At 37.4% G+C, this 12,768-nt stretch overlaps 1 protein-coding gene and 1 long non-coding RNA gene across 2 annotated transcripts; both read right to left on the bottom strand.

Annotated features, from left to right (window-relative positions):
• Positions 1-504: 504 nt before the first annotated feature.
• Positions 505-1,074, bottom strand: LOC121235374. The gene has a single exon (XM_041131723.1). It carries the CDS (start codon positions 1,072-1,074, stop codon positions 505-507), a length of 570 nt encoding a protein of 189 aa, XP_040987657.1.
• Positions 1,075-10,922: 9,848 nt separating this feature from the next.
• On the bottom strand, positions 10,923-11,418 carry LOC121234398. Its single transcript, XR_005934383.1, has 3 exons — positions 11,344-11,418; positions 11,121-11,246; positions 10,923-11,002 (listed from the first exon to the last, which is right to left on the bottom strand). It is a non-coding gene; the product is annotated as an uncharacterized LOC121234398 (long non-coding RNA).
• Between the last annotated feature and the right edge of the window lie 1,350 nt (positions 11,419-12,768).

Below are 12,768 nucleotides of genomic sequence, written 5' to 3'. Positions count from 1 at the left end.
AATTTCTCTCATGATGAAATCAGACTTAGGTTCTTGAAAATGTGAATGGAACCAAAAGCCTTATTTATACAAAAAAAAAAAAAAAAAGTTACAATTAAATTCCATATGACCATTAGGAAAAATTCAAAAATATTATCGTTACATATAGGACAAATAATATTACCGTTGGAGAAAGGAAAAAAATGTTATTGTTGCCACACGGAGAAGATGTGTTACTGTTGGAGAAAGGAATAAAAATATTACTATTACATAAAAGGACAAAAAATGTACCGTTAGATAAAGGCAAATCAAATATTACCATTATATATACGGACAAAACTATATCAAAGATATCAGAAAATGCACATATTAAAAAAAAATTGCTATTTGTAATACTGTATTTTTTTTTAAAAAAAATAACTATTTCATTCATTAACTTCCCTATGGACATGTAAAACAGACCAAGAACGGGTCTTGGATAGCATGATCTTAATGTCTCTAATAACAAGACCAGTGTCACTCCAACTATCCTTTTTTGTGTTGAATCGCCTTTACCACCGATAAAGAGTCACCTTCAAGAACAATATGTTGTAGTCCCAACTCTGCACAAAAGGAAGAAATCCTTTGAGCTGCTACAGCCTCACCAAGGAGTGGATCAGGAATCAGGTCCATCGACGAGCACAATGAGGCCATAACAGATCCTTCTAAGTTCCTAACAATCACACCAATCCTCAACCACGAGTTGCCTTTATCAATGACAGCATCCCAATTAGCTTTGAATACATCTAATGGGGGAGGAATCCACCTGTTGTTTTTAGGTTCTTGGACTTTAGTCTGTTTTATCCCATTCTCTAGCCATAACTTAATGGAAGCCATCTCTGCTTGGACCAGCTTTGACACTTGAGAGGGAGGGTGGAACTGCTGTTCAAAGAGCCAAGTATTCCTCCTATGCCAGATGGCTTTTGCAATAACAACAAATTCAATGATCTCCAAAGGAGATAAGTAATCCATTATAGGGGCTAGAATATCTTTAAATGAGCCTTCTAGGATTCGTAACTTCTGAATTCTTTTTGAGCTCATGGACCACACATCCATTGAAGCACCACAGGACCAAATAGCATGAGATACTGATTCAGGTTTAAGGGAACAAATAGAATAGAGGGGTGATTCTCCAACTTTCCTTTTATGCAGGTTCATATTAGTGGCGAGAGACTCACATGCAGCTCTCCAAAGAAAGGATTTTGTGGCTTGAGGTGCATGGATACCCCAAACTTTGTTCTAGAAACTCAAGTTGGAATTCTGGGTTGAAGATTGCCCCACTTTATCCTCTATAAGTGAACCTTGAAGGTGATAAGCACTCCTTACAGAAAACATTCCATTGCTTGAACATCTCCAGGTCAGCATATCTTGGCTCCTGCATGGACTAATAGGGATCTGGCTAATTAATTTTGCCTCAGAGGCTAAGAAGATGGCATAGATGAGAGGGAGATCCCACTGCATGGTGACTGGATTAATGAGATCAGAAACTGGAGCTTCAGCATCTAGAATGTGGACAGGAGATTGCACTCTTAATGTAGATGGGCAAGGTTAGGAGCTTCTACTTGGGCAGAGTTTAAACAATTAATAAATAAAGGATTGTGATCTGAGCATTGTCCTGGTAGAACTAAAACCTTATTAGATTCAAAAAGATAAGCCACTCATCATTAACTAAGGCTCTATCCAAACGACATTTAGTGAACTCAGAACACTCCCTTCTATTACACCAAGTAAACTTTGAGCCTCTAAATCCAATGTCCATAAGACCACAGTCTGGTAAAGCCAGTCTAAATTCTTCCATTTGCTTAAAGGGGCGGGTGTTAGAACCAAAGTATTCATCTTTAAACATAATCTCATTAAAATCCCCCATACACAACCAGGGATTATGAGTTCTGGAATCAATTAACCTAAGAAAGTCCCAACTAACACTTCTTTTAGCAGTAATAGGCTGTCCATAAAAACCTGTTACAGTCCATTTCTTACTTGGGATGTTAGAGGAAACTAAAATAAATATGTGATGATGGGAGTAAGAATCTAATTCAGCTTCTATTTCTTTTTTCCAAAATATGGCAATACCCCCACTTCTACCAATACTGTCAACAGAAAAACAGTGGTCAAAACTCAATTTGTCTCGAATAAGTTCGATTCTTTTCCTTCTACATTTGGTTTCACTCAGGAATACAACATCCGGGCACTTCTCCTTCACCATAAGGTGAAGCTCACGAACTGTCCAAGGGTTCCCAAGCGTTCGTCAGTTCCAGACTAAGTGTTTCATGGGGAGTGGCAAGGCTGGAGGCTAGCCTCTACCAACTGAGCTTGTTTAGCTCCCTTCCTTGTCATGATAATCTCATGAGATCCTGCACTAGGCCTTTTCCTTGGTTTAGGATCACTAGATTCACACATAACCGTGTTAGGTGGGCTATGGTTTCCTCTAGGCCCCACCTCTCTAGCCCTCCTCTTCCACGTGATTATATTAGCAATGCTAACAGTAATTTTAATGGGTGAGTTCTGAGAAGGTGAGCTGTCATGGGCCAAGTCTCTAGTAGGGCTCGGTGTGTCTTGACCAGTGTGATACAGAGTGGGGTCATGGTTTGAAAGGACTCCTTTTAAAGTCAAGGTGTCCTTAGGGTGCACATCAGCCAAGTGGGAAATCTCAAAGCTATCAAAGTCTACCTGAATAGGAGGGTCTAATTGATCTTTTGTTCTGCACCTATTGCCCTTTTCGTGTAAAGGTCCCAGTAGTTGGTAGTTGTCAGAACTCCTAAGGTCAGCATGTTCAACGCCTACATTGGATTTGCAAGTGACATTTTGTCCCATCACATCGTCCTCCTACCTACTATCTTCACTTTTGTTTTGGGCCCAACTTCCTGTGTTTTCGAAATCACCATCCTTCTTGCTGAACACAGGAGAGCTCCTCAGCTGCGTGCTAGCTCTTAGCCAGGAGCCATACTGAGGTATCGTTCCTTCACGTACTTTACACCCCCGAGGAGAAATTGGGCAAGACGAACCAGTGTATTTAATGGCACCACACTAGAAGCAGAACAAGGGAAGCCTCTCATATTTAAATGGAATCCAGAAGCGTTTTCCTCCCATATTGATAAATATGCCCCGAGTGAGAGGCTTACATATATCTAGTAGAACTCTAACTCTAAGAAAATGGCCCCAAGCCATGCCACTTGCATCCACATCAACCGAGATAACAGTTCCCGCAGCTGCCCCCACCTTTTCTCCCATGGTTTTGTTCATTCCTGCAGAAGGCAGGTCGTGTAACTGTATCCAAAATGGTTCCTTCTTAAACTCAATGTCTTTGGGAGCCACGTAGCCTTCACAATCAAATAAGCAAACCAAGGCCCTGTCAAAAGACCAGGGTCTAGCCGAAAGTACACGCTCCTTCTCCATGTGGTTTTGAAACTCAATCAAGAGCCTATTGATACCAAGGTTTTTAAAAGAAGCATGGCCCTCTACTTTCCATGCCTTACTCATGGTATTCCGAAAAGCACCTCTGTTCATTTCTTTCTCCGCAACAATAAGGGCAACCAAACAATTCTTGCTTTTTACTATAGAGATTAGAACTTCCTCATTTGGAATGAGAACTTCTTATTTCTCTTCTTTCGTAAGGCTCAAGCTTTCGTAAAGGTTAGATAATTCTTCGGCCATAACGTAACTCTGTACCTTGCTTTGGGGGATCACACAGCAGAATCTCTCTTCGAACAAAGTCTAAGAGAGAACCTCTACTTTCAGAAGAACAGTAAAGAGAAAAAAAAAACTCCAACTTTCTAGCAAAGAGGAGACCAATTAATTCTAGTAATACCGTATTAGTTTGAAAACTATTATTGTACCCAGGAAAAAAAATCGTATGAGTGTTTACAAAATTAGTAAAAGGTGATATTTGAAAACAAAAAGAAAAAGACGAAAGAGTTAGTAGTAAATAATGGAAATGGAAGTGAGAGAAAAAATAATAAATAAATAATAGAAAAATATTATTTTAATAGTATAGAAAAAAATATAGGGAATGACATGTAGGAGGTTTTTTAAAGATGAGTAAAATTTAGGAGAAAATTATAATAAGTGTGATTTCTAACCAAATTTTAGGGAACATTATACGGAAGTGGATGGGAATGCTCTGATACATTTCTCTCTCTCACCATCTATATTTTAAAGGACCTTTTTTCCTTTCAAGGTGTAATGCCCCGGTCTTGGAAGGGTCGGAGAATTACTTCCTATCACTTAAACTCACATTATAACAATATATTTATAAACTCCAAATTCTCAATGTCATATAAAAAATTTTGTTTGAAACTAACTACCTCAATTTAATAAACCTCCCAAAATATCAAGTCATTAGAATACGACAAAATTATTTAATAAAATTCGTCAATACTCAGAAACCTTTTATGCTTAATCCAATATGCTTAAACCATCTCACCCATACTCTATAATCTTGATCCTGAATTAAAATATTCAAATTATCTAAAAAATATTGTGGAGATCAAAGGTGAGTTATCAACAACTCAGTAACTAGAGAACATATATTAGTATATAAATATGAGCATTTACAAAATTCAGAATATATAATAAAACATTTACTTTCATAATGCAAAACAAAATATTTGCTTTCAGAATGCAGAATCAAAACATGTTATCAAAATATCAGAGTGCAACTTTTAGAAACATTCTTATTCAAAAATATTTTGGCATATCATAAACTGAGACATCATCTTCATACCATATCGGAGCATCACATCCGGACAAAAACCATATTTAATCCCCGTGATAGGTTATAAACCACCATTATACCTTTTGGGACCGTATGCCACTATTATACTCGTGGCTGGGCCGTATACTATGTTTAACCCTCGTGGTTGGATTATAAACCACCATTATACTCGTGGTGGAGCTATATGCCACTATTATACTCGTGATAGGGTTGTATACCACTATTATTACCGTGTTAGAGCCGTATACTACTATTATACCCGTGGCAGGGCCTTAATGGAAACATAACATAAACAACATCAGAAGCAGATTATAATTATATACAGAATCAGAAATTTATGCCAAGGTTTTTCAGATGACACAACGTATCAAAATTGAGTACTAAATAGCTTTAAATCATTTAACATATTCCAAATAACCAAATCAAATCATCTTCATGTATCAAAGCAAAACTTTTTAGATCTCATATTCGCTATTTTTCGCAGTTCAGAAATAAAATGTTAAAATAAGGTCATGTCTACTTCAGTCATGACAGAAAATATTTCATTCTTATACAGATTTTATGAGTATGCAGACCACATATCTGAGATTTTTTTAAGGTTTCTTTTCAAAACAAACATGCATATTTTTAAAATCAACCTCAGTCTTTTTCTTTCATACAAAGTCTAGTATAGGAACCCCGCTTACCTAGACTTTTTATTTCTCTGAATTTTCCACAACAATGCCAAACAAAATTAATTGTCACCTATAAAAATAGACACATAACTTACTTAAATCTCTAATTAAACCCATATTTTGAAATTTAATCCTAAAATACTAAAGTAACTTATTTTCCTAAAATTTTCGTAACCCTCAAATAAATCAACATCTACTAAGTATTTTTTACTAATACATTAAAAATCTAAATTCTTTTCCACCTTCAAGCACCTAATTCTCCTGGTTTTATCAATCATATTCAAAATATAAATCCTACAATGAACATTTATTGGCAGAGGTTTTATGTAATTTAAAAAAGTGGCATTTTTTGTAATAACACTAAACTTGCGTACAGACTTATATTATGAAAATACCACAAAAAGCAAGCTTGTGTTCTGAGAATGAGTGGTGAGCACCGTGTGGTTCGAAAAATTTCCTACGTCCACAGAGCTGCAGAAATCTTATTAACCAGAGGAGATTACAATTACTCAATCTCTCTAGGACTTTTTGCTCTCTCACACAATATGCACTCACTTGACAATTATTTTCTCTCAAAAAATGTCAAGTGAGAGAGAACAATTGTCAAGTGAGTGCAAAACAAGTCAAATATAACATATAGATAGTAAACAGTGTTAGAAACCCTAATCTGGAAAAAAAAAATACGTTGTTTGCTTTAGCGGCATGTCGAGCACGCCTCGAATGAACAGTCAATAAACATTGGCTCAAGTGGGGTGTCAAGCGTGGCTCGAGCGAAAACTAGGGTTTGTGTCTAGCTCGAGCCCACTGTCGGGCGCACCTCAACCAAACTCATGGGTTGAGCTTTACTCAAGCCAGCTGCCGAGGGCATGTCAAGCGAACTCACGGGTTGAGTTTTGCTCGAGCGCATGTCAAACGATCTCACTGTTCCTCAATTTTCTACTCACAGACTAGTCTCCACATGCAACCCAACAATCTCCGACTTGGAAAATGGGTCTTCACATGCCAGCCACTATTTCCAGCCAAGCTCTATCATCTTAGCTCACAAATCCCATCTTCAAGCCAGAAGACGCACTGAAGTCAAGTCTGACTTCAGTAGTCCATGTACATCGCCCTTAGTTAGCACATTCACTGGGCGACTCATAATTCCCACTGCACTAGGAGTTTCCGGTCTCGAACCCATCCTCAGCCAACTTTCCCTAGCTTTCCTAAGGAAATGCAAAGCTGACTACTTTTGGCTTCCTCACATGTTTCGAGTGATCAAGCCTATCTTTTTGCACTCTTGTATTTTCCTACACATCACTAGATGCTGATATTAAATACAAAGATTTATATCTCTTACCATGCGCTAAAAACAGCGCACTCTTAGTGATCTTCCAAGCTTCTCCAGAGAACCTTACAACATAACTATTGTCATCAAGTTGTCTCACAAAGATCAAGTTTTTCTTCAGATCTGAAAGGTGTCTGACTTGCTGTAACGTCTACATGCCCATGTTTGGAAGTGTGATGTGCACATCACCCACACCCACTACATCCAATGCCTCTTTATCAGCTATATACATCTTCTTGAAATCACCAGCAATATAATTTTGCATGATTTCTCAATGTGAGGTGCTATGGAATGAAGCCCCTGAATCCAACACCCAATCATCAATCGAACTATGCACTGTAAGAAGTAAGTCATCATGAATTTCTTCTACCACTACATTTACCGCATCATCCTCAACACTTTCTTGATTCCTGTAGTTTTTCTTAATGTGGCCCGGCTTGCCACAACTCCAGGATGTGATTTGCTACCCATATCTCATCTTTCTCTTCCCCCTGCTCTTGGAGCTTGACCTGTCATGTCCTCTGCCCCGATTGTCAACATTCAGGGCCGATCCTGAACTTAAGAACTCACCAAAGTCTCTCTTACGTACCTCTTTAGCAAGGATCATGTCACGTACATTGTCGTAGTTCAGTTTCATCTTGTCGGCTGAACTACTCACAGCCATTCTTATGGCCTCCCAACTATTTGGCAGTGATGCCAACAGAATCAACACTCTGATCTTATCATCAAACTCCATCTCTACTGAAGACAGTTGATTTGTGATCGTATTGAACTCATTCAAGTGTTAGGCCACAAACACACCTTTTGAAATCTTCATATTGAACAATTTATTCATTAAGTGCACTTTATTATTGGCCTACAGCTTTTCATACATACCTGACAAAGTCATTATGAGATTCGTCATGGTTCTCTTCTTACTGACATTGTGTGTCACTGTTCTGGACAAGGTTAACCGAACAATCCCCAAAACCTATCGATCTAATAGGGTCCACTCAGCATTATCCATGCTCTTCGTCTTCTTTCCAAATAGTGGAAGATGGAGCCTCTTCCCATAGAGATAGTCCTCGATCTCTTCCAGTACCCAAAATCAGTATCGTTGAACCTCTCGATCCCAAGGGCTTTCACTTGATCTCCAGCCCTCACTCTCCTTCACATCCAACATGTCTCTTGACACCAGTTGTTGTGCTAAACACATACACCAAAGATGGCAAACAAAAGTAAAAACAAGCACGATCAAGCACACAACACACAATATACGTGGTTCGGCAAATTGCCTACATCCACAGAGTTGCAAAAATCTTATTAACCAGAGGAGAATGAGATTACAATCACTCAAACTCAACTCACACTCTCTAGAGTTTTTTGCTTTCTCACACAATATACACTCACTTGACAATTGCTCTCTCAAAAAATATGTTGAATTTCATGTAAAACAAGTAAAATATAATATATTTATAGTAAACAGCACTGGAAATCCTAATCTGACAAAAAAATACGTTCTTCGCTCGAGCGGCATGTCGAGCGCACATCGATCGAACAACCAATGAACATTGGCTTGAGCGGGGTGTCAAGCATGGCTCAAGCGAACACTAGAGTTTATGTCTCACTCAAGCCCATTGTCGAGCGTACCTCGAGCGAACTAACGGGTTGAGCTTCGCTGGAGCCCACTGTCAAGCGCATGTTGAGCAAACTCACTATCCTCGATTTTTTGCTCACAAACCAAGTCTCCATATGCAATCCAACATAGCGGAGGTTTGGCTCACGGTTGATCTATTCCAATGAGGACGGTGCTCCTGTGAAAGGTGTTTCCCATGGCTGCTGGCATTGGTCTGTGCCGGTTGCAACGTTTCCCCAATAGTGGCTTGCAGCTTGCCCTGCCTGGAAGGCTACTGCTCTGTGCGACAGGGGCTGGAGGGAGAAGACGGCAACAACATGGTGGCTGCTGGACTTCAACGTGGGGAGGTTTTCCTTTCTCTCAACTTGTCCAGGTGCTACAGTTGAGAAGTATGGGCCGGTTAGCTGAAACGTAGGGCTGGAGGCTTGTGAAGGTGTAGCAGGGTAGGCCTTGGGCAGTGGTTGGCAACAATAACAGGGCTTGGCAGTTCTACATGCATGAGATAAATATATCATGTATATATATATATATATAGGTGATTGGAAAACCTAGAGAAAGGAGAGGGAGAAACGTGCATGGCGTGGAGTCGTATGTGCTGGGAAGTTTCTAAAAACATTTGGACGCTTGGGTCTTTCAGTTTAGAGCACAACCAATTTTGAGTCTTAATAACTGGGTTGGGTCAATTAAAGTGGTTCATATAATTTTTTCGGCTTACTGTAATTGCATGGATCGATCATTTAATAAATAAAAATAGATCTCAACTCAACTGTTAAAATAGCTCAACTTGTGTCATAAATTTTTCGGGCCAATTCCCAAATAAATAGATCTCACTTGGTCCATTGACTCATTTTAACTTAATTATTAAGCCCAATAAAAATTCATATTGCACCGAAATAAATTTTGGGACCTATAGCCTATTTTAAAATTATTCGTTAAGATTTCAAGTGGGCTTTTCATACTTATTAACCCAAAATAAAAATTTTGTAGCACCTGCAATTAGCTTAAGCTTGGATCCCGACTTGGGTGTTACATCCTCCCCCTTAAAAAAATTTAGCCTTGAAATTTGTTGCACTTAAAGCAAAGTAACAACGCTCACTCTAAAACAAGCACTATAAGAGAAGAGTGAATTTCAGCCTCTTGGGCAAGCAAAAAGTAAAGGGGAAATGCTCGCCTACATAATAGAAAGTTATCACGCCCAAGGCAAGTATAAGCGTTAGCAAAGAGCACTTGCTCCGGGGTGAGCAGCACCATCTTACACTAGGGCAAGTAAAGATTGCTCACAACCAGGGCAAGCACACTGAGGAACAACATTGCTCGTCAGCCCGAGTGAGCATATTGAATAGTAATAGAGTAATGATAAACACACAACACTTTACACAATACTTTTCACAACATGTTATAAAATAAGGGTATTTTTGTAAAATGATGTTAGTTTTATAAGGTATTTTACAAAAATATCCCTCATTTTAAAATATTGTTGTGAAAAGTATTGTATAAAGTGTTGTATGTTTATCATTTTTCACAGTAATAATGATCACCCTTAAACAAGCACATGTGGACCCAATCAAAGGGGACTCTTTTAATTCAACTAAAATTTGTTTTTCATAGCAACGGAAGTTAGTCCGAAAATCAATTTAGAATATTGACAAAAATATTAATGAGGAGAAAAAATATTATACAACATTATATATTTAATATCACAACTGATTAAAAAATCATTTTCTTTAAAAGAATCTTTTAGATATTTTTCATGGCGTGACACTACCATTCAAATTGAAAGTAGATGTTAAAATTTAAACAATCCAATTGACAAATTTTACTTAATCCGTGTAATGGGGCGTGTTCATATCTCACGGACATGTTGATTGGGAAAATAAAAAAAATAAAAAAGGAAATTGCATTTGGGAGACATGGGACCAGGTAAAATGGGTTTAGAAGGGCATGTAAAGATAATTAAAAAATGATTAATCCGCAACTCTTTTACAACAATTTTATAATTCTACGTGAAATAGAAAGTCATCGTTTTCAAAATGACAATGCATATTTGCTCAAATTTGATTCAAAAGCATCCTATTACAAACATTAGTAGTCCTTTCCAAATCTTAAGACACACGTGTGTGTGTGTGTGTGAAAAATTAGACCAAACAGTAACTGTAGTTTCACTATATGTCGACTGAAACAAGAATATCATCAGTATACAGTAAAATGTTCATAATTTATAAAAGAACTCATACGGACACAAAAAATAAAAATAAAAAAATTACACAAATATAAACCTACAAACTAACGTGGCTTTATAAGATCCATTAGATCTACTTTATAATAAAAATAAGTTTAGTCTACGTACTACATCAAGTCACATCAGTTTATAGTTTACTTTTATATAATCTTTTATGGCTAAAATATTTCCCTTTCTAAAAGTGACCAATGAGAACATGTTTTGGCTTTTTTTCTGTCCCCCATAGTTTTCACAGAAAAGGTTGCCAGAGATATCCACTAAATGGTTCTATAAAAGCAATAACTTCTGTATAAAGATGTTCACCCCATCTTATTTTGGCTTTTGTACAATGATTTCTTAAAGCTTCACAGATGATCTTTTGAAAAATGTAAAGTGATATTTGTCAGCTTACAAGATGGTGCAGCCCACTTCATCCCTATACAAAAAACAAAATTCCTCAGTGATAAGTACCACATTCTCTGATTTTGATATGGAAACGAGATGATGCAACACTCTCTGATTTTGATTTGGGAGTGAGATTAGATTATACATACCTCTTCGTGTCTTCATAATTACTCAATGTTTGCTGGAATTTGAGACAAATTGGACCTGTCTCCTGAAGATTCGCATTCTTTGGCCCGGCCATATAAGCCTGAACAACAAACTGTGGAGTTCTTTCCCTATATCATTGAATAAAATACCGGTTGATCAGCAAACAATACAGAAAAGAAAAATACTCCACAGCTAAATAAATCTTTTTGCAGTCAACAAGCCTACCTCCCTTCATATTCTGATAACCATGCCAAATATGCCGCACCAAAATACATGGACACGAATGGATTGGAAAGCATGCTGTAAGGAACCATTACCCCTTCTTGCTACCCTTTGTTCGTGAGCTTGAAGTGATCTCATCAGCTCAGTGACTGATAGAATTTGCAAGTCCTTTGACTCCTTGATTGCTGCCACAATATGATCATACTTCTCAGGTAAACTGATCAAAATCTTTTGAACAATACTTTGATCAGTCACCTCTTCACCTTGAGCACGCATCTGATTAACTAATTCAATTAATCTAGAGGAATATTCTTTTACTTCTTCAGATTCCTTCATTTTTAAGTTTTCAACCTCCCTTCTTAAACCTTGAAGTTTAATAAGTTTTACTTTGCATTTTCTTGAAATTCGGACTGTAGAATTTCCCATGCTCCTTTTGAAGTATTAGCCCTCATCAATCTTGGAAAGATTGATTCAGACACAGCTTGTTGAAGGATGATTAAGGCTTTTGCATCCTTGGTGCTTTCTGAAATATATGAGAGGAATATGTGTATTTATAGGTGATAAGAAAAACCTAGAGACGAGAGCAGAAGGGACGTGCATGTGCATGGGGTGGAGTCATGCATGGGAGTTTCTAAAAGTTTTGGATGTTGGGCCTGATTAGTGCAATCGGGTTTGGGTTTTAAAAAAAGGTGGGTCGATTAAAGCAGCCCACGAAATCAACTGCTTAAATAGCTCAGTTAATTCTGTAAATTTTTCAAGTCAAAACTCAAATAAAATAAAATAAAAAATCTCACTTGGTCCATTAAAGATTTTATCCTAAATATCAAGTCCAATGAAAAAAAAAAATCTCTATTAATGATTTTAGGAGCTGGGCGCAGGTGTTACAACAACTATAGAGGAGTTGTGATTTTTGCGACAGCACTATTATATGATGAGACTGCAAAATCATTTAGTTGGCTTTGTGAAAGGTTCTTAGATGCACATGGAGGTAAAAGGCCTAACTCAATCTTTATAGATCAAGATTCTGCAATGGCAAAGTCATAATTATCTGAGGTCATGATGCTAGAAACTTGGCATGGACTATGATCATGTACTTGCCACATAATGCAAAATGGCATCAAGCATGTTGGAAATTTGATGAAGAATGGTTCTCATTTTCTTTGAGATTTCAAAGCTTGTATGCTTAAATATAGGGATGAGACCAAATTTAGAAAGGCTTGGGAAAAGGTATTCGGACATGTAAGGTGCAAGAGGTAATTAAGTTGGTTGGACGACATTTATAAATTGAGAAAGAAATGAGCAAAGTGCTATACGATGAAACAATTTAATTTGGGAATATATAATAAATACTCAACTAAGTGAGAATATCAATGGGGACTTGAAACTTACTTGAAATCATATTTGAATATAATAGTTTAAATTTTACAA

The sequence above is a fragment of the Juglans microcarpa x Juglans regia genome, chromosome 6D (genome assembly GCF_004785595.1).
Source record: "Juglans microcarpa x Juglans regia isolate MS1-56 chromosome 6D, Jm3101_v1.0, whole genome shotgun sequence".
Lineage (NCBI taxonomy): Eukaryota > Viridiplantae > Streptophyta > Magnoliopsida > Fagales > Juglandaceae > Juglans > Juglans microcarpa x Juglans regia.
This window is presented reverse-complemented; position numbering and strand designations above follow the sequence as displayed.

Bases quoted from the DNA above. Each gene is read 5' to 3' on its own strand.
- LOC121235374 (XM_041131723.1), bottom strand. From the start codon at position 1,074: ATGGATGTGTGGTCCATGAGCTCAAAAAGAATTCAGAAGTTACGAATC.